This window comes from Mauremys reevesii, linkage group 3 (genome assembly GCF_016161935.1).
Source record: "Mauremys reevesii isolate NIE-2019 linkage group 3, ASM1616193v1, whole genome shotgun sequence".
Lineage (NCBI taxonomy): Eukaryota > Metazoa > Chordata > Testudines > Geoemydidae > Mauremys > Mauremys reevesii.
Window position 1 is genome coordinate 1,572,830 of NC_052625.1, and position 22,765 is coordinate 1,595,594.

The 22,765-nt window shown below is 48.7% G+C and overlaps 1 protein-coding gene across 3 annotated transcripts in view; it reads left to right on the forward strand.

The window, feature by feature from the left end:
• Nucleotides 1-149: 149 nt before the first annotated feature.
• Nucleotides 150-22,765, forward strand: part of ACSS1 (acyl-CoA synthetase short chain family member 1) — a 72,156-nt gene continuing 49,540 nt past the window's right edge. For all 3 annotated transcript variants that reach the window (XM_039529725.1, XM_039529726.1, XM_039529727.1), the window contains exons 1-2: nt 150-489; nt 12,580-12,676. In XM_039529725.1, coding sequence (XP_039385659.1) covers nt 165-489; nt 12,580-12,676 — 422 coding nt within the window. In that variant the 5' untranslated portion in view covers nt 150-164. The remainder of the gene's footprint in view (nt 490-12,579; nt 12,677-22,765) is intronic.

Consider the following 22,765-nt stretch of genomic DNA (forward strand, 5'->3'; position numbering starts at 1 on the left):
CGGGCCGGGCTCGGGGGTGCCACGCGGGCGGCGCTGGCAGCAGGCGGCGCCGTTGGGCCCGCGCGGGGCGGGGGCTGGGGGCGGTGCCGGGCGAGGCTCCCCGCCCCGGACCCGGAGCGGGCCCAGCCCAGCGGCGCTCGGCGGGCGGGCGGGCTGACAGGACCATGGCAGCGGCCGCAGCCTGGGGCCGGGCGCTGCGCGCCCTCCGCCGGGGAAGCCCCTGGGGCCCGAGCGGCGCCCCCCTGAGGCAGCCCCCGGCGCGCCCGGCCAGCGGCAGCCCCGGCGGGCCCCGGGAGCGGGCTGGCGCCGCCCTGCTGGCCGCGGGCTACCAGGAGCTGCGGGAGCGGGCGGCCCGGGAGCCCGCCGCCTTCTGGGGGGCGCTGGGCCGCGAGGCGCTGCGCTGGGACAGCCCCTACCACACGGCCTGCGACAGCCAGCTCGGCCCGGACCGCGTCCGCTGGTTCCTGGGCGGCCGCCTCAACGGGTGCGGTAAGCGGGGGCGGGCCCCGGGCCCCCCAACCTCCCCAGCCTCGGGATCCCGGGCCCCCAACCTCCCCCCGGGCCCCCCAGCCTCCCCCCAACCTCCCCAGCCTCGGGATCCCGGGCCCCCAACCTCCCCAGCCTCGGGATCCCGGGCCCCCAACCTCCCCAGCCTCGGGATCCTGGGCCCCACCCTCCCAGCCTCCGCCCGGGCCCCCCAACCGCCCCCGCCTCGGGATCCCGGCCCCACCTTCCCCAGCCTCCCCCGGGCCCCCACCTCCTCTCAGGCCCCCAGCCTTCCCCCAACCTCGGGATCCCAGGCCCCACCTTCCCCAGCCTCCCCGGGCCCCCAACCTCCTCTCAGGCCCCCAGCCTCCCCAACCTCCCCAGCCTCGGGATCCCGGCCCCCACCTTCCCCAGCCTCCGCCCGGGCCCCAACCTCCCAGCCTTGGGAGCCCGGGCCCCAACCTCCCCCGGGCCCCCAACCTCCCCTGGGCCCCCAGCCTTCCCCCAACCTCCCCAGCCTCGGGATCCCGGGCCCCCCCTTCCCCAGCCTTCCCCCGGGCCCCAACCTCCTCTCGCCCCAGCCTCCCCCAACCTCCCAGCCTCGGGATCCCGGGCCCCCAACCTCCCCTGGGCCCCCAGCCTCCCCCAACCTCCCCAGCCTCCCCCGGGCCCCCAACCTCCTCTCGGGCCCCCAGCCTCCCCCAACCTCCCCAGCCTCGGGATCCCGGGCCCCACCTTCCCAGCCTCCCCGGGCCCCCAACCTCCTCTCAGCCCCCAGCCTCCACCCAACCTCCCAGCCTCGGGATCCCGGGCCCCACCTTCCCCAGCCTCCGCCCGGGCCCCCAACCTCCCCAGCCTCGGGATCCCGGGCCCCCACCTTCCCAGCCTCCCGGGTCCCCAACCTCCTCTTGGGCCCCCAGCCTCCCCCCACCCTCCCCCGCCTCGGGATCCCGGGCCCCACCTTCCCCAGCCTCCCCCGGGTCCCCAACCTCCTCTCGGGCCCCCAGCCTCCCCCAACCTCCCCAGCCTTGGGATCCCGGGCCCCACCTTCCCAGCCTCCCCGGGCCCCCAACCTCCCCAGCCTCGGGATCCCGGGCCCCACCTTCCCAGCCTCCGCCCGGGCCCCCAACCTCCCCTGGCCCCCAGCCTCCCCTCAACCTCCCCACCCTCGGGATCCCGGGCCCCCACCTTCCCAGCCTCCCCTCGGGCCCCCAACCTCCCCTCGGGCCCCCAGCCTCCCCTCAGGCCCCCAAATCTTCTCCTGGGCCCCAACCTCCCCTCGGGCCCCCAGCCTCCCCTCAGGCCCCCAAATCTTCTCCCAGGCCCCCAACCTCCCAGCCTTGGGATCCCGGGCCCCCACCTTCCCAGCCTCCCCCGGGTCCCCAGCCTCCCTCCGGCCCCCAGCCTTGGGATCCCGGGCCCCACCTTCCCAGCCTCCTCCCGGGCCCCCAACCTCCCCAGCCTTGGGATCCTGGGCCCCCACCTTCCCCAGCCTCCCCCGGCCCCCAACCTCCACTCGGGCCCCCCAGCCTGCCCTCAGGCCCCCAAATCTTCTCCTGGGCCTCCCAACCTCCTCCCAAGCGTGGACCACTGAGTCCCCCCGGCCTGGGAACCCCAGGCCCCCCAGCCTTCTCCCTGGGAACCCCAACTTCCCCAGGCCCCCCCCCAGATTTGCATTTCGGACTGCTGGACCCCCGGGCACCCCCAGCCTCCCCAAACCCACAACTGGAGCCTGGGACCCCTTGTCTTCTCCCAGGGGGACCCCCAGCCTCCACCCTGGATCTCTGGGCTTCACCCCCAGACCCTCAAACCTCCACTCCTGGATCCCCAGCCAACCTCCAGCCTTCTACCTTGCAACCGCACATCCCCAGCTGGACCCCTAGAACCCCAATCTCTCATCCGTCCCCTGCCAACCTCCACTCCCAGCATCCTCAGACCCTCATCCACCCCCAGACATTCCCTACTGGACTCCCAGGACCTCCCCCAACCTTCTGCTGGACCCTAGGGCATCCCCGGGACTCTTCCTAGGCTCCCTATCATCCTTCCCCAGGCTTCCTGTTCACGGGCAATTGCCCTGGGCACCCTCACTCCCCCAGTCATCCCCATCCACCTCCTCTTTCACCCCTACTCATCATCCCCCCCCACTCCTGGGCATCTCCAACCGCCTTTGCATTCCTAATGCCCCAGCATTCTATATCCCCATCATCTCCCCTGGGTGTCCCCTACCCTCTCCCCTAGTCCTCCATCATCCCCAGTCATCTTCTCCCCAATCCCTTTTCACCTCCAAAACCTTGTCAATCCCCATAGCACATCCCAACTCCCCTGCATCCCTTATCTCATATAATCCTTGGTCATAACCCTTCATAATCCCTCCATCACCTGCACATCAATGTTATCTCCCAATCCCATCATTGCTGTCCCCAACCCTCCCAACTCCATATAATCCACTATATAATTCCTAACTCCCATCACTCCGCTCTTCCCTACACTCCCATCGTACCAGTCCCCCCAGTTCCACATCCACTTTGTCTCATCAGTCTCCCACCATTTCAACCCTGCATCAATCCCCCATATCATCTCCAGGCATTTTCAATCTCTGGTCCCTCTCTATTATCCCTTGAAATCCAAACCCTTAAACCTCTATCTTTCCCAAGTCCCTATAACCTCCTGGCCATCCACCCAAGTCCTATACCCTCCAGTCTTCTAGCTTCCCTGTACCCACATATCCTTTTTCTAACTCCCAGTCGGCATGACCTCCGGCCTATTGAAACGTCTCCCACCAACCCTCTCTATTGGTGCTTGCTTTTAATTATTTTGCCTGTGTCTGCTTCTTCTGTTTCCTCAACTTCTCCATTCACAAGCAGCATGTGGGATGGGCTCATGCTGGTGTGCTGATTCGTGAAGAAGGAGGCGTTGTCTCACCAAGCCCAGCCCATGCCACATAAACATATGCTGGAAACTTCCCCTGCTCTTAGTGAGGAGGGAGACAGGCTGGGATGCTTCAAGTGTCTGTTTTTAATCTACTTTTATATGTCTCAGAAATGATATAGTTTATAATAGCCTTGCTATTTGGGATGTTCTCTCACCTGGGGTGTAATTTGAGCTAAGCAGGTGTGAAGTTGCTAGTATTTGGATGAGAGACCTGCACAGAAAACAGATGCTGCAGGAATAGGTAATGGTCATTAAGTAGGTGGCACTTTTCTTACTGCTGCTGCAGACGCCATCTTTTGTTTTATTTTTGGCACATTGGACCAGTTTTCATAGTGCAGGCTGGCTCTGTAGCACATGTGTGGGCGTCAAAGTTAGCTGCATAGTTAATGCATGTCTCTCTTAAAGTGCACAGTGAATAAAGTAAGTTTCACTTCATAAAATGTACATGTGAACTTGGGTAAATCACTTAATTTTTTTGGTGCCTTGGTCAATCCATCTGCCAACCGGGGCTTCTAATTTGTGTTTAGCTTTGCAAAATGCATTGGGGGTTTTCGTGAAAAAGTACTCATTATTAGGCATATTTGACAAATTTAAAAAATTGGAGACAGAAAATTTGTGTGGTATGGGGATAGCCCTTGATGTCTATAGCCAAAATACCTGTTTCAGGTCCTTAATCTGACACTAATTTGGTTTGTGAACTTGTAAAAATCTTTGCTCCAGTAGCCCCATGTGTAATATAAGATTACATCTATGCAAATTGCTTTTGAGACTTACAGATGAAAATATTTGTCCATTTTCATTTAAAAGTATTATCACAGACTTTTTATTTATGTCAGCAAGTTCCTTTGCAGCCACTCTATACCAACAGTATGTAGAACCGGGTCATTTGAACCATGAAAAAACAGATTTCTTTTCTTCACTTTTAGCACTGCCATGGTTTGACCTGTCACAGCCTTCTGTGCAGGGTCTCCGAAGGGCCACTTACAGTGGTCCTTAACATAGATGTGCAGGGATCATGCTTGCACTTATTGAACAGAGCATTATAATGCTGCTGAGCAAATAGTTGCACATCTTGGAATGTTTTTTTTAATCTTTATTCCTCTAAAGACTATGGAATTCAGTTAAGAAAACACTATAAGACTATGAAGGTTAATACTCAGAATCAAGAAGTGGCGAAATTAAGGCCGCCTCAGTGACTTTACCTCTGTCCTCTCTTGCATAGGCATTATTGAGGTAATGTTTTACTACCTGGTCACACACCTTTAGAAATAAAACCTCAGATGTTATATATGTTATTTTCTAATTAAGGAAAACTGTTCTTAAAAAGATACTGGAGTCCTTTTCAGATAGTTATTAGAGAGAGGTTGTTGGGTGGGTGCATACAGATTCACTGTACATTTTACAGGTACAGTGACATTAAGGGATACTATATTGCTTATCGTAATTGTACAGTTTGCCATGATATTCTTGACCATAGTTGCTCTTTTGACCATTGTTGTGCAGCATGCTTTACGCTAGTTCATAGATGGCTGCACATTGGTGATGTAAAGGGCTCTGCAGTATCCGCATTAGGGCATCCTATTACTCATGTAAAATATTGTTAAATTATTGAGGAAAATGAAAAAGTGATAAAGAATGTAGGAATCATCACTCTGTTTTCTGTTTCAAATGACATGCTGATTGCTGGTCTCTTCACCCATCTTTAACATTTTTAAAAGAAAATACTTTGTCATGACTGTTCTGAGTACCAGTGAGTGGAAAGCAAAAACCTGCCCATGTAAGGGAGAAGAATGCTATCCTGGCATCGTCCTGCAGACCCTGACATTTTAATAACTATAGACCCTCTTATGCATGACCAGTAGCCCTTACTCCACAAGTAGTCCCGTTGACTTCAGTGGCACCACTCATGGAGTAAGAGTTTCACAATCTAGCCATAGGAAAGTGATGATTTCTTTAGATCAGGCCTGCACAACTCGTAAAGCAGCGAGGGCCACGTTCCTCCAAAGAAAACAGCTGAGGGCTGAAACCTCCCGGCCCCGCAGAAACACCCAGCCCTGCAGAAACAAACCCTCCTTCCCCAGCGCCACCCCACCAAAACAGCTGTGGGCCAAAAAGGAAGGTTGGGGGTGGGGAGGTTTTGATTTTAAATCAACCAGGGGCTCCCAGCTGAAGAAGTGGCTGGGAGCCCTCAGGGGCAAATTAAAGGGCCCGGGACTCCGGCGGCTGGGGGAACCCGGCAGGGCCGGCTCTAGGTTTTTTGCTGCCCCAAGCAAAAAAAAAATTGGCTGCCCCCCATCCCAGCCCTGGGCTCCCCCTGCTGCCAGTCCTGGGCTCTGCCCCCACCCACACCCCCTGCCGCCCCAGCGCTGGGCTTCCCCCTTTCCTCCCCACCAGTGCCCTCCCCCCACCCCGCTGCTGCCCCAGCCCTGGGCTCTCCCCCACCAGTGCCCCCCACATACCTCCTGCCGCCCCAGCCCTGGGTCACTGGTAACTCGCTCCCAGGGTGGGTCATTCAGCAGGAATTTTGGATGTGCACAAAACACAGACAGGATTGGTTCCCATATGGTTACAGAGCTGCAATAAAGTGGAACAATTTTCAGCTTGTGTGATTGGAGGATATCTGGATGCATATTATAAGACTGTCCTCCATAAATGAGGAAAAGTTGAGGTGCCTTTATTATTCTTTTGTTCCACTCTTTCTTTCTGTGGGGAATTTGCCAATGCAATATCACTGTCTTCCTTTCAAACAAACAAAAAGGCAATGGCTGTTGAAAATAGCAGTTCCAGTCCTAATAAGCATTTCTTGCCAATTTTATCCTACTTTTTCTACAGCAAGTTACAGTGGATCAGTATATTTGATTTGGGAGAAATGAAGTAACAGCTGTCCAAACTGAGCTTGAGCACTCCTGAATTTTGAAGTGTTCAAATCTGGAAGGCAGGTGCTGGGTGGGGGGGCTGTGGGCTCCATGGGGGAGCATGGCAGCAATGTGTCTGGAGCTGCATGGAGCCAGACACGCTGGTCTGAGTGGCACAGTAAGGGGGCTGGGGGTTGGAGAAGGGGTAAGGGGCTCCAGGGGGCAGTCAAGGGACAGGGAGCAGGGGGGGTTGGATGGGGTGGAGGTTCCGGGGGGCAGTCAGGGGACAGGCAGCAGTGGGATAGGCATGGGAGTCTCAGGGGTTCATCGGGGACAGGTGGGGGTGAGGTCTTGAGGGGAAGTTGGGGGGGATCTCAGGAGGGGGCAGTTGGGGACAAGGAGAAGGGAGGCTTAGATAGGGCTGGGGTTCCAAGGGGCAGTTAGGGGCAGGGGTCTCGGGAGGGGGCAATCGGGGGACAAGGAGCAGCGGCATTTAGATAGGGGGTGGAGTCCTGGGAGAGGGATATCAGGACACAAGGACCAGCTGTGTTAGATAGGGGGTGGGGGTCCTGAGGGGCAGTTAGGGCAGGGGTCGTGGAGGGGGCAATCAGCGGCCTTGGGCTGGGATTCAAAGGGCTCTGGGCTGCCCTCCGCTGCGGGCAGTGCAGAGCCCTTTGATTCCTGGCTGCGGCTGGGATTTAAAGGGCTCTGGGCTCCCTGCGGCTGCGGGCAGCCCAGAGCCCTCTGACTCCCAGCTGCGGCTGGGATTTAAAGGGCTCTGGGCTCCCCGCGGCTGCGGGCAGCTCAGAGCCCTTTGATTCCCGGCCGTGGCTGGGATTTAAAGGAATCTGGGTTCCCCGCGGCTGCAGGCAGCCCAAAGCCCTCTGACTCTCGGCCACGGCTGGGATTCAAAGGGCTCTGGGCTGCCCGCAGAGCGCCGTGTGTGAGGGATTCAGAATCCCCCCGCGGGCCGCACAGTGAGGCTCCGCAGGCCGTATGTTGTGCAGGCCTGCTTCAGATGTCTGTACTTCAAGCTCTGTATGTTTTGCTGCAAGGTCACACAGCATGTTCATTCACTCTACTCTTTAGGCTTTTTATTTATTCTCAGACGTACTATGGTGTGGTTCCAACTGTCAGGTGATAGGCCGATGACTTAGAAATAACAGTAGTTATTTGGAGGGAACCATTCACAGTTTCTGTTATAGAACAGTCTGACGTGTTTCCAAAGCAATGCTGGCCTTAGAGAAGGGTGGTCTTTAAGACCTTGACATATAGCTTTATTCCACAGATTTTTACAAAAGATGCCATTCAAATGCCCTCGGATATATAAAATGTGAAAAGATTTTTATACACCAAAAAAATTAGAAAATCATGGATGCAAACCATTCAAGATTCTGCAGGTATTGCTTTTCTGAACAATCTGGTTTTCTGTGTTAAAAGCAAATACAAGCGATAATAATAGTAATCTAAGAAAAACCCTAGAGTTAAGTGTTTTTTAAAAATGGCTCCAAGTTCACCCTTCCTTACCCTGTTATTTTGCAAGGATTGGCTCTTAGGCTATTTTTTTTTTTTTTTTAAAGAAACAGGATGTTGCTGTCACAGTGCCCAGGCTGGAAGCAAACCAAGGATATCAGGGGATTTCGTTGCCTGTTTGTTGTTAGCATTTTTTCTCTTCCTCTCCCTGTAGTAAAGAATGAAGAAGTTTGTGCAGGGTGGTCCATTGGGCTATATACTAGAATCAGTGTGGTCAGGGGCGGCTCTAGAAAGTAGGCTGCCCCAAGCAGCGCGGTGCGCTGCGCCGCCCTTCCCCGGTGCCGCGGCGGGTCCCCTCTTCCCGCGGCTCCGGTTGAGCTCCCGCCGGCATGCCTGCGGCAGGTCCACCGGAGCCCGGGACGAGCGGACCTGCCGCAGGTATGACTGCGGCGGGTGCCGTGGTCCCGCGGCTCCGGTTGAGCTCCCGCAGTCGTGCCTGCGGCAGGTCCACCGGAGCCAAATGCCGCCCCCCCCGGGAAAGGGCCGCCCCACGCGCCTGCTTGGCGCGCAGGTGTCTAGAGCCGCCCCTGAGTGTGGTGAAATAACAGGAAAATGCTAGTAGACCCCAATTCAGCAGTCCATTCCTATTCAGCAAAGCACTTAAGAGCATGCTTTGGTCAGTTGGAGTCTGAAGGTATGTCAATGCTGCAATGAAAATCCCTCAGGCTCAGTGAAGACTTCCAAGCTCTGGCTGCAGTCCAAGGTCTGGGACTCTCCCACCCTGCAGTGACTTAGAGCCTGGGCTCCAGCCCAAGCTAGGAAATCTACATTACAGTTCAACAGCCCCTCAGCCTGAGCCCCTGGAGCCTGAGTCAGCCGGCACAGGCCACCTGCTGGTGTCTAGCTGCAGTGTAGATGATATACCCTGAGGCAGCAGTAACTCCCACTGAGTGCTCCATTACCCCCATCTGTGAGTCAAAATGTTGCTGGGGCAGTGAGTCAATGTCAGCTTGACCTTCTGGTGCTGCCGTGCTCCATAGCTGCACGTGAAGGGGTGCTGCAAAGTACCCGAGCACAATGCATAGATTTGGGGGCACCGATTCCCACAGGTCCCTGTCCCTCCACTTCCTGGTCCCGTCCCCTCCCCCTCTGCATGCTTGCAGATTTTTGGCTTACTTCTAGAAGAGTTTATAAAAAGAATTCTCTGTATTTGAATAAATGGTGAATGATCTCTGAGCCAAGTTTAGACTCAGAGTGCTTTTTCACAGCAGGCTTAACTGTGTGCAAATAATAATAATCATACCTAGCTCTTATATAATGCTTTTCTTCAGTAGATCTCAAAGCACCTCACAATCGTTTAATGTATGTATGCTCACAACCTGCCTTTGAGGGAGGGAAGTACTATCATCCCCATCTTTCAGATGGGAAACTGAGGCACAGAGAAGTGGAACACAAAGTTCTTGAGGTCACGCAGGAGCTGCTGCTGCTCAGAACTGTACCTGGACAAAGTGTGAGGCCAGCACCAGCAGAGATGACTGCAGGTGGCAATACATGGAGATGGGGCAGCAAGTGGGCTTGGCTGCCCTTTGCTAAATTTGAGTGGCATTGTGACCCTGCGAGTACATGGTATTGCAACCTGGCACACGGGGTTGCAGTGCCACTCAAATTTGTGACAATTATAAAAAGTTTTGCCAAATGCTGAAAGTTGCGGTGAGTGTTAAAAGTTGTGATTTCCAAAATCACAGCTTGCACTTCTTATAGCCTTAGTACTGACCACCTCGGACAGTGTGCAGTATTATGATGACGTATGTTACTTTGTTTAACTTTTGTGTTAATGCATTTTTACAACCAAGTCTCCCGCTGGATACTTCTGAGTTGGAAGGGATGTGTTTTCTTGAAATTTAGATACAGTGGGACAAATTTCCTGACTTTACTGGGAATTGCACTTACTGTATGTAAAATGTATAGGGGCCGATTCTGTTACAGCAGTGCAAATACAGAACAACATCGGAACATAAACCTGATGGGAGAGCAGAATCAGGCCCAGGAACTGCAGCTCATCTCTTTAAAACAAAAGCAAAAAAACATCCTTCACCCTCCCACAAACAAATGGGGACACCAGAATGCTTAATTTACATTGGAGTTGTAACATTAGAAAACCATTTGTTTACCCCATAGATATTAACATTACTGGGTATTCTGCATCAATTGTTTTGAAAAGTTACTGTTTTCAAAAAACTGTTTATTTATGTATGGTTGCTTTTAATAATGACCTGTTGGAGTAAATTAAATGCACTTAAAACCATGTAATTATCATTAACTTTTAGTTTAGATTTCTTGTTAATATCTAACGCATCATATAGTGGTTAATATGCATAGCAACTACTTCATTACAGGGTGTCCTTTAATGTCTTGGAAAAACCTAACCCATTTTTCCTGCTATATGGCTAGAGATTTAAAATGACGAAGTAATAAGTAATGAAAGTACACAAAATAGAAATAACGTTGTACTCTCAGACTTCGTAATGGGAACTGATCTACATATATTCCTATGGAAATAATTTAGTCCCCCCTCCAAATATTATACTTTCTCTACAAAAAATTGTACCCATCTAAAAAACTCTCAGATGTTGAAAAGTCAGGAAATGCACAGTGAAGGGCAGGGTTGGTGCAACCATTTAGGTGACCTAGGCAGTCGCCTAGAGCGCTGGCATTTGGGGGGCGCTATTTTCTTCGGCAGCGACCATGGCGGCCAGATCTTCGGCTGCCCCGGTCACCGCCGGCATTTAGGCAGAGGGCGCTGGGGCAGGGGAGCGCGGGGAGGGCCGCCTGCAGCAAGTAAGGGGGGGGGCGACACGCAGGGGAACTCCCCGCCCCAGCTCACCCCTGCCCCGCCTCCTCCCCGAGCACACCATGGCCTCTTCATTTCTCCCGCTTCCCAGGCTTGCGGCGCCTAAGCTGATTGGCGCCACAAGCCTGGGAGGTGGGAGAAGTGAAGCAGCCACGGCGTGCTTGGGGAGGAGGCGGGGCAGGGGTGAGCTGCTTCACTTGTCCCGCCTCCCAGGCTTGCGGCACCAATCAGCTTAGGCGCCGCAAGCCTGGGAGGTGGGAGAAGTGAAGCAGCGATGGCGTGCTCGGGGAGGAGGCGGGGCAGGGGTGAGCTGCTTCACTTCTCCCGCCTCCCCGGCTTCCGGCGCCTAAGCTGATTGGCGCCACAAGCCTGGGAGGCGGGAGAAGTGAAGCAGCCACGGCGTGCTCGGGGTGCTCGTGCGCGGAGCAGGGGTGAGCTAGGGCGGGGGGTGCCTCAGGGCGGAGGGTGGGGGGTGGGGAGCTGCCGCAAGGGGGGCACCTCAGGGCGGAGGGGGGAGCTGCTGCGGGGGGGGCACGCTTCAGGGCGGGGGCACGGGGGGGAGGGCACAAGGTGGAAGTTTTGCCTAGGGCGTGAAACATCCTTGCACCGGCCCTGGTGAAGGGACCCAGCCAGTTCCCACTGCCGTACAACTGATCAGATACTATTTATAAAAGTTTGGAAAGTAATTTTAAGCATTGGTCTTTATACAAACAAAATCAGCTCTCTATGAGTGTGGCTGGGGCATAGCAGCAGAAAATATGAAAAGTATCCAACTCTTTGAGCCTATGTTGCTGAACTAGAGGGCATACAAACATTTGGATTGTTTTTCAAAGGCAGGCTGGGTGTATTAAAGGGCTATGTCATGTGAAACACCCCAAGCAGTGGAGTTGAATAACCACTGCATAATTTTTAGATACGCCAAAAGTGCCGATGGTTTTTAAGGTACACCTAACAGCCCTGCCGCTGAGAATTGTAAGTCCTTGTGAGCCATATGGTAAAATTAATAGAAAATCAGTAGTAAGGTTGGCTAAAGAACCACATCACCATGAAACAGGGACTTTCCTTTCACATTCAGTGTAAACAGGAACCTTATACCAGAAGTGGAGTCTCTTGGCCAGTTAGAGCATGAAGATGCTGTCCAATAAAAACACTCCTCTCTGGGGCAAAAAGGACAATAGTGGCATCAGTGGTTCTTCTGTTTGCATACACCGCAGGCCAGAACCTCAGCAGGTTTATGTTGGCACAGCCCCTTTGAAATCAGTGCAGCTACACTGATCTAAACCAGCCAAGGATCTGGCTCAAGGATTTTCATGTGGGTGCCCTTCTATAAGGCCGTTTACTGATCAAGTTGAGGTATGACATCCAGTGCATCACTGTGAATAGCTCAAATAAAAACTTTCCAAATAATGTAGATCAGGGGTCCCCAACCCCCGGTCCGCGGCCCGGTACCGGTCCGCGGCCTCTTAGAAACCGGGCCGCGAACCGACCCAGTGGAGCTTCCGCAGGCATGCCTGCGGGAGGTCCAGCTGAGCCGCGGGACGAGCGCTCCCTCCGCAGTCGTGCCTGCGGGAGGTCCACTGCTCCCGGGGCTCAGCTGGAGCTTCCACAGGCACGCCTGCGGAAGCTCCACTGAAGCCGGTGGACCTCCCGCAGGCGTGCCTGCGGAAGCTCCAGCTGAACCCCGGGAGCAGCGGACCTCCCGCAGGCACGACTGCGGAGGGAGCGCTCGTCCCGCGGCTCAGCTGGACCTCCCGCAGGCACGCCTGCGGAGGGTCCGGCAAACGAAACCGGTCCCTGGACCTACAAAGGTTGGGGACCCCTGATGTAGATGATCGCATGTCTATTTAGCTAACTTCTGATATTTCACCTCATATTCATTTCCGTGCATGTCTGACCAGGGAGCTAAGTTAGCCAAATTGCAAACATCTTTGACTTTAATACAAAACAAATAAAATGCTTTCTTAAATATTTCTTTTCATATAGTAAACTGTTTAGACCAACATGTCCATCAATCTCCAGACAGAGTGGCTTTGATCTGGGAGAAAGATGAGCCTGGCACTGAAGTGAAAATCACATACAGGTATGGCACATTCTCTCAGATAGCTGTAAAATGGGTCTTACCTACCAATATGGCAGTTTTACTGGCTAGTGAAAGAACTGTTGCACTGAAATATTATTATATCTATATTAAATCTTCTGCCTCCTCTAGAGGCAGAGCAGTGTTGGGGATGGGAATGGGCACACTGCAGGAGCACCGTTACCTGGATGTATTATCCTACATTTAACAGGTGTGGCATATGTTTCCATCAATCATTCTGTTGCACGGGAAGTGGAGCCATGCCCCTGTCCAGAGATGAGGCCCTGCCTGGGGCATGTCAGAGCTCTGGACAGAACTGTATGCCCCTTTTCCTTTGCACTCTGGGTCCTGGCAGGCAATTATTTTCTCTCTTGCATGGGGATGGGCGAGGTTCCCTGCTTTCACATACCCACGAATGAGCATATTTTAACATGAATATTAAGGACAAGCTCCTTGCTGGTATAAACAAGCATAGCCTCATTGCTGTCAAAGGAACTCTGCCAATTTACACCAGATGAGAATCTGGTTCTAAATTTCTGTTACATTTTTAGCTAGAACTGCCCATAGTTTGAGTGGACACTTTCAGGACTGAAAGGCTCAGCGTTTCTCCTTTATCCAGCTTATTTTCAAATCTGTCAATTTTCCTTTTTGCCCTTTAGAAAAAGCTGGGAAGAATTCTTGCGGGAAGAATGCAAAACTTGGGCACTCCAAGTACCCCTTCTAACATGAATAGTACTAGAAGTGGAGGCTTTCAGTCAATTAAAATGAGGAGATTCTGTCAGATTATCCACTTCTGTCATGTGAAACTGTGATGACATCAGCCGCATCAGGCTGGGAGCTGGGAAAATTGGTTTTATTCCCTTAGCCTCGCTGTGCCTCACTTTCCCCATTTTAGCATCGGACGAATGATGGTAACCCACTGTTACAGAGAGCTTTTATTTTCCAGTTTTTCCAGCACAGTTGTACTGTGGATATTGATGACAGGGAAGAAAAGCAATCTTCTTCACTGATGGCAAACCTTGAATTTTACATGTAATTTTTCAGAACAGTAGCAAATGTGTCTAAGTAAGCAAAACAATATTGAGCTGTGTATTCAAAATGTAGCCGTGGGCTGAAGTGTCAGCTGCACTCAAGGCACACCCAGTTGGGTGCATCTGAAGTGGGGAATCTCAAAAGAACTATTTGCTGCTCCCTGTGTACACCAACCCTGTCCCAGTGTAGTTTAGAGTAGCTTCAAAGGTGCTCTAAAAAACATACCAGGTTGTAGTGACCCTAGGGGCAGTTACATCAGCTGGGAATTGGTGGAGCACAGTAAACTTCAGCCACACCCCTTCTCATGGCTGGCATGACCCTACATGCAGGGAGGGGTGAGGGCTACACTGTCTCTATGACAGCTAAGGATTCCCCCACCTTTGGGCAATCCTCAGCAACCCACTCAAGGCAGCTTTAAGTTTGCTTGTTCACTTGAGTAGTGTGTCGGGCACATGGTGTGTGCTGGAATCTGACCTTTGCGTCTACAGAATATTCTTTACAAGGTATGGATGATTGGGATTCCTTGAATTTATTTGAACACCTGTAGGTTCCTATAGTCTTTCTTAACTTCAGGATTTGTTAGTGTTGCTTTAAAAGAGGGCTGGTTCAAGTGTGTGAGCTGGTCAGTAGAAAAAACAGGACTTGGAACTGAATACATTTTATGGCAATGCAGAATTATAGTGCTGTTCAACAGTAATCAAATGAGGCAGTTATAGCATCTATAAAATTGCTGAAGAAGAAGATTAGTTTGGGCCATGGAATTACTAAACGATCAGTTGTGCAGGTGCATTATCATCTCTCTGATATGATTAGTGAGCAACTGTAGCACAAGGACGATATGTTAAGGAAACCTTGACTGATTTTTTGCTAGACACATTGGCCTTGATTCTGGGCCATGTTCCATTCCTTTATGACATTCTGATGCCAGAACCCAGGGAGCCCTCCCCCTGCCTTGTGCCAGGTATTCTCCCAGAGTGGAGATGTTCCTTGGGTGCCATAGGACAGCATAGGTATTGCTGTGCAGCTCTGTGTGCTGGCCAGAAAAGCAGCTTGTAAAGGGCTCTGGGAAGCTTCTGTAAGTTAGAGCAGCCCCACAAGTTGAGTGCAGGCCCAGAATTTGGAGGGCACAAACATAGCTTTAGGCTGTCTTAGCCACCCCCTTAGGCTTTGCCTTCTGAGATGCACTGCTCTGTTCCCGTGCTGCTCAGAAGGAGAGCCATTGACCATGCAGTTGGAGGCTTTGTGAGGAGTGCCTGGCTGCTTTTCCCATTAGGAACAAAGAGACAACAATTCACTTACCGTATTGTGCCAAGAAGTGGAGACTGTGAGAGGGCACTTTTCAGCCTACAGACTTGTGACTGGAAGCAGCTTGAAGCTGAGGAGCATGCCAGTGAAAACAGAATAAACTTTTGTGTATCTATAAAAGGTAGTCATACTGAATAATAAAAAAGGAGGCCACTGCAGAGTTTTGGGGAATGGTGAATTGCTATCTCTTTAATATGAGGAAGAACTAAGAAGCATTACCTCATTTTTGCCTGATGCAGATAGCATCTCACAATCCCAAACTGTGCAGTAGATTTTCCATTAATCTGTTTGTTTCTGACTTGCTCCAGGAAGGGAGGGGTGAACCATTATGTAAGACAATTTGGCTAACTCATAAGAACATAACAAAAGAATGACCATACTGGATCAGACCAGTGGTCCATCCAGCCCAGTATCCTGTTTTTTCGACAGTGGCCAATGCCACATGCTTCAGAGGGAATGAACAGAACAGGTAATCATCAAGTGATCCTTCCCATTTCATTTGCTTCTGGCAAACAGAGGCTAGGGACATTTCAGAGCATGGTTTTGCATCCCTGCCCATGCTAGCTAATAGCCATTGATAGACCTATCCTCCATTAACTTATCTAGTTCTTTTTTGAACCCTGTTATAGTTTTGGCCTTCACAACATCTTCTGGCAAAGAGTTCCACAGATTGACTGCATTGTGTGAAGAAATACTTCCTTTTGTTTGTTTTAAACCTACTGCATATTAATTTCATTTGGTGATCCCTAGTTATGAGGAGTAAATAACACTTCCTTATTTACTTTCTCCACACCAGGCATGATTTTATAGACCTCTATCATATCCGCCTTTAGTCGTCTCTTTTCCAAGCTGAAAAGTCCCAGTCTTATTAATCTCTCCTCATACAGAAGCTGTACCATATCCCAGTAATTTTTGTTGCCCTTTTCTGTACATGTTCCAATTCCAATATATCTCTTTTGAGATGAGGCGACCAGATCTGCACGCATTATTCAAGATGTGGGCGTACCATTGATTTATATAGAGGCAATATGTTTTCTGTCTTGTTATCTGTCTCTTTCCTAATGATTCCCAACATTCTGTTAGCGTTTTTGACTGCTGCTGCACATTGGGTGGATGTTTTCAGAGAATTATCCACAATGACTCCAAGATCTCTTTCTTGAGTAGTCACAGCTAATTTAGATCCCAGCATTTTATATGTATAGTTGGAATTATATTTTCCAATGAGTATTGCTTTGCATTTATCAACATTGAATTTCATCTGTCATTTTCTTGCCCAGTCACCCAGTTTTGTGAGATCCCTTTTTATCTCTTCACAGTTTGTTTTGGACTTAACTATCTTAAGTAGTTTTGTATCATCTGCAAATTTTGCAACGTCACCGTTTACCCCTTTTCCCAGATCATCTATGAATATGTTGAATAGGACCGGTCCCAGTACAGACTCCTGGAGGACACCACTGTTTATTTACCTCTCTCCATTCTGAAAACTGACCATTTATTCCTATCCTTTGTTTCCTATCTTTTAACCAGTTACTGATCCATGAGAAAAATGACTTAAAAAGAATGATTTAGGTTTGGGTATCTCCCTCACATCCTCAGCCATGAAGACTGATGCAAAGAATTCATTTAGTTTCTCTGCAATGGCCTTATTATCCTTGAGTGCTCTTTTAGCATCTTGATTGTCCAGTGGCCCCACTGGTTGTTTAGCAGGCTTTCTGCTTCTGACATACTTAAATTTTTGTTTGCTGTTACTTTTTGAGTCTTTGTCTAGCTGTTCTTCAAATTTTTTTTGGCCTTCCTAATTATATTTTACACTTCATTTGCCAGAGTTTATGCTCCTTTCTATTTTCTTCAATAGGATTTAACTTCCAATTTTTAAAGGATGCCTTTTTGCCTCTAACAGCTTCTTTTACTTTGTTGTTTAACCATGGGGACACTTTTTTGGGGCCTCTTACTATGTTTTTTAATTTGGGGTATACATTTAAATTGAGCTTCTCTTATGGTGTCTTTAAAAAGTTTCCATGCAGTTTGCAGAGCTTTTACTTTTGGTGCTGTACCTTTTAATTTCTGTTTAAGTAACTTCCTCATTTTTGTGTAGTTCCCCTTTCTGAAACTAAATGCTACCATGGTGGGCTGCCTTGGTGTCATCCCGTTCCTCCCCCGATGTTAAATTGTATTATGTTATGGTCACTATTACTGAGCGGTTCAGCTGTATTCACGTCTTGGACAATTCCTGTGCTCCACTTAGGACAAAATCAAGAATTGCCCCTCCTCTGGTGGGTTCCAGGACTAGCTGCTCCAAGAAGCAGTCATTTAAGATGTTAAGAAACTTTATCTTTTCAACCCATCCTGAGGTGATGTACCCAGTCAATATGGGGATAGTTGAAATCCCCTATTACTATTGAGTTTTTTATTTTTATAGTTTCTCTAATCTCCCTGAGAATTTCACTATCAGCATCCTTGTCAGATGGTCGGTAATATATTCCTACTAGGGCTGTGAAGTGATTAAAAAAATTAATTGTGATTAATGGCATGATTAAACCATAATAGAATACCATTTATTTAAATATTTTTGGATGTTTTCTACATTTTCAAATATGTTGATTTCAATTACAACACAGAATACAAAGTGTACAGTGCTCACTTTATATTTATTTTTGATTACAAGTATTTGCACTGTAAAAAAACAAAAGAAAGAGTATTTTTCAATTTACTTAATAAAAGTACTGTAGTGCAATCTCTTTATCATGAAAGTTGAACTTAACAAATGTAGAATTATGTACAAAAAAACCCTGCATTAAAAAACAATGTAAAATTTTATAGCCTGCAAGTCCACTCAGTCCTATTTCTTGTTCAGCCAATCGCTCAGACAAACAAGTTTGATTACATTTACAGGAGATAATGCTGCCAGCTTCTTGTTTACAATGTCACCTGAAAGTGAGAACGGGCGTTTTGCAAGATATTTCCGTGCCAGATGCGCTAAAGATTCACATGTCCCTTCATGCTTCAGTCACCATTCCAGAGGACATGCGTCCGTGCTGATGATGGGTTCTGCTCGATAACAGTCCAAAGCAGTGTGGTCTGACATATGTTCATTTTCATCATCTGAGTCAGATGCCACCAGCAGAAAGGTTGATTTTCTTTTTCGGTGGTTCGGTTTCTGTAGTTCACACATTGGAGTGTTGCTCTTTTAAGACTTCTGAAAGCATGCTCCACACCTTGTCCCTCTCAGATTTTTGAAGGCACTTCAGATTCTTAATCATTGAGTTGAGTGCTGTAGCTAGCTTTAGAAATCTCACATTGGTACCTTCTTTGTGTTTTGTCAAATCTGTAGTGAAAGTGTTCTTAAAATGCACAACATGTGCTGGGTCATCATCCGAGCTTACTATAACATGAAATATACGGCAGAAAGCAGGTAAAACAGAGCAGGGAACTATTCCCCAAGGAGTTCAGTCACAAATTTAATTAACACATTTTTTTTAATGAGCATCATCAGCATGGAAGCATGTCCTCTGGAATTGTGGGGCATACGAATGTTTAGAATTTCTGACACATAAATACCTTGCAATGCCAGCTCCAAAGTCCATGCAAATACCTGTTTTCACTTTCTAGTGACATTGTAAATAAGAAGAGGGCAGAATTATCTCCTGTAAATGTAAACAAACTTGTTTGTCTTAGCAATTGGCTGAACAAGAAGTAGGACTGAGTGGACTTGTAGGCTCTGGAGTTTTACGTTGTTTTGTTTTTGAGTATAGTTATGTAACAAAAAAAATCTACATTTGTAAGTTGCACTTTCAGGACAAAGAGATTGCACTACAGTAAATGCAGTGCATTACAGTATGAGGTGAATTGAAAAACACTATTACTTTTGTTTATCATTTTTACAGTGCAAATATTTGTAATAAAAATAATATACACTTTGATTTCAATTACAACACAGAATGCAATATGTATGATAATGTAGAAAAATGTCCAAATAGTTAATAAATTTCAATTGGTATTCTATTGTTTAACAGTGTGATTAAAACTGTGATTTATCATGATTAATTTTTTGAGCTAGTCGCGTGAGTTAACTGCGATTAATCAACAGTCCTAATCCCTACTGCTATATTCTTATTATTCAAGCATGGAACTATTGTCCATAGAGATTCTGTGGTACAGTTTGGTTCATTTAAGATTTTTACTTCATTTGACTATACGCTTTCTTTCGTATATAGTGCCACTCCCCCACCAGTATGACCTATTTTGTCATCCTGATAGATCTTGTACCCTGGTATTATTGTGTCTCATTGATTGTTCTCATTCCACCAAGTTTCTGTGATACCTATTTTATCAATATTCTCATTTAATATGAGGCATGCTAGTTCACACATCTTAGTATTTAGACTTCTAGCAATTGTATATAAGCACTTAAAATTATCACTTTTTATCTGTCCGCCGTTATGTGATGTAATTGAATGGGACTCTTTTTCATTTGACTGTTCAATAGGGTTCTATCCTGCAAAGTGCTAAACAGCTGCTGGAAGTGGAGAGTGCCATCAAATCGAGGGATTAGGTGGATCGTGAAATCCTACAGCATAAATTTCTAATGGCTGGGAACTGCAGAAGCAAATGCTGTGTGTTCTAAGGGCAGAGTGCATTCTTTGGGTCTGATTCTCCACTTGCGTACACCAGTGTCATTCAGGAATAGTTCTACTGAAATCAGTGACAGTGGCTGGAAAAGAAGGTGGCCTAGAAGCTGTTGCAACACTGTCTCTGTGTCACCCAAAGATCCCTGTAGGGTGACCCTCCCAGGGCCAGATATGCTGACTTTAAGATTCATTCTGCCTCTGCACTAGTGCAGATTGGCCATAAAGCAATTAAGGATTGGGGCCAAAGCATATACTAGATGAATGGATTTAGTACCAGGGCTCAGGAACTCTTGAGTTCTATTATCTGGATCTGTTCCCTATTGAAGTAATGTGGCTGTGGCTGAGTGAGGGCAGGAGAAAATGTGGCCCTTTGTAATAGTATTTTGATGTGTCATTAATGGTTTTGAGAGCCTAAGGAATGTGTGCAGTCGTAATCATCGTAGCTCTGCCACTGGCTTGCCAGCTAGTTTTGGACAAGTCCCTTAACCTCTTTCTTACTTTCCCCTGCTATAAAGCTGGAACAGTAATACTTCTTCCCTCCCACAGGTGGTATGTGGATTAAGTAGTTCCTATTTGTAAAGTGCTTTGAAGGTGAGAAGTGCTATATAATTGTTGGTGTTCTAAAATAGAAGCATTATAGGAGAGAAGGATTATTGGGCTCAGTCATGAGTTGGATAAGACGCCTAAACATAGTATAAGCACCTATCTGGATTGCCAGTCTGTGCCTGGGAGGGAAGGACACTTCTTCACTCAGGTGGGCAGGGAATGGGTAGGCGGAGGGGAGGGGTGGGCACAGCTTTGGCTCTACTCCCATCCCGATGTGCTGGCCAGCACAGATAGGGAAGTGAATTGCACCAGAAAAAGGGCTGGCCAGATTACTTCCCCTGTGGAGCGAGGGACTGAATTGGGGTTCTCAGAATCACAGTTTGTTCCCGGCTCTGCTCTTGGAGCAGTGCAGTGACACACTGGCCTTTACTCAGGCTGGATTGCAATGTGCCTATCCAGCCTAACGTTACCAATTCCTTATGCCACTTTGAACTAAGGCAGGCACCACAGCACACATGGTCCCTCTACTGTGGCTGTAGCTTGTAGCCTGCATTCCAGTTAGCACGAGGACATACTGAGTCAGGCATGCAAAAGGGAGTGTTATCAGCAAAGCTGACTATTTATAGCAACCGAGGTAAGTACATTTTTCTTGGAAGTTAGTTCAAATGTTTTTTTAATCCGAAAAGATCAATAAAGGAATGGGCTAAACCAAACAGCTTTGTGCAGACTTTCATCTCTGCCCTTACCAGCTAGATTTAAATGGTCCTATATCATCTAATAAAACTAACTGCCATAAAGATGAATTGACTCCTCTGAAGAGGGGCCTTAGCCCACGCCCAGCTGTGGCTCGGAGGGACAAGCTGTCACTGTTGAGCTACCAGAGATAGCAGGTGACAAACAAGATAACTTAGGAGAGTGGGGACAAAAGACAGAGTGATGAATTTGAAACAGAGGACGGGAATGGTAAGTGATCTCTCAGTGGTGAGCATGTCCTGTCCATTAGGCCACTGGAGAGCATTGCTTCCTCGGGGAAGCAGTGTGGTGCAATAGACAAGGCACTGGACTGAAAGTTAGGAGACCTGGGTTTTAGTCCTTGCACTGTCACTGAGCTGCTCTGTGCCTCAGTTTCCCCATCTGTAAAATGGGGATAATGAGATTTGTCTTTTGAAGCACTTTTTGGTACATGGATGGAAAGTGCTGTAAAGGAACTAAGCATTGTTGGGACATGTCTGAAGCTGGTTGTCAGAGGCAACAGCCCGTCTGAGGAAGCCAGCTGTTAGAGCAAGAGAGAGACAGGTTGATGTTCACTGGGGAGGGAAGCCAGTGTAGTGAGATCCAGCTGTCCAAGTGCATGTTTGGGGTAAGGCACTCAATCCGGTCAGGTGCTTTTCGCCCTCAGCTCCCATGGAGATCATTGGGTACAGAGAGTGCTCAGCACCTTGCATGTTCATTTTCAAAGGCCTTGTATAGATTAGGATTTAAAGATGTGATGTTAGCATGTGTTAACAAACAGGTTATAAAAGTCTAGTGTAGGGAAGGCACTGCTTTTAACACATGCTAAGTAGGTTGAATCAATGTCTTGTTAACTCGACCAGCTCAGCATAGGTTAATGGCAGAGGGTAGAATCCTGGCCCCATTGAAGTCAATGGTAAAACTCCCATTGGCTGAAATGGGGCCAGAATTTCCCATAGGGGTCCTTTTTTACACTAGACTTCTAAAATGAGTTAGCTCAAATATATTAACTTCACACCTTTAAATCCTGTCTACATGAGGTCAGAATGACCAGCTCACTGATGATGCATGTATAACAAACATTACTTTGCTAATTGGCTGAATCCTTTTGTCGACCATTGGGATGAGTCATAAGTTTAACTGTTTTTCGTGTAACTTGTAAATTTAGAGCAAAGCCCCCTGGTGATACTTCAGTAAAACTGGGGGTTTTGGTTTTGCTCTTCATACAGAGTAAAAGGGAGTAGAGCTGACCAAAAAATATCTGTGAATTCTCGTTAGAACTTCTAAATGAATCCACTTCTGACGCCATGTTTATATCCCTTTTGTGATAGGGAAACATTAGAACATTCTTGTGTATTGGCTCAAATGTTTATGGAAAAAGTTTGAAAACAGATGTCAGCATTTGTTCTCATTCCCTCCTGCTCACTTGTGTGGTTATGTAGTGTGAGTCACGGCCTAGTTAGTTCTAAGTAAATAAAAATATGTACCCAGGGTGGTCTGTAAGGTAGATAAATAAAAACACTTACAATTCACAAATTTGGGGTCAGATTGTGGAGACTTTACTCACTAGTACAGAGTTGCTCACCTGAGTAGTACCATTGATTTGAATGGGACTACTTGTTTGAGTAACCACTCACCAAGGGGAGTTGGGGTTCATCGTATTTGTGTGGCCCTGCAGTGTGCATCGTATTTAAGTAATAATGGAATCTTAACACAGTGAAAAGTGTCCGGCTAAAGTCACAGGCCAACCAATTCACTGGATGAGGTGTGGCTTCAATGCGATCAGCAGAAACTCTGAAAGCACCCGTTTAGCTTTTCAAAACAAGGAGAAATAGCCAGCAATAGTAGT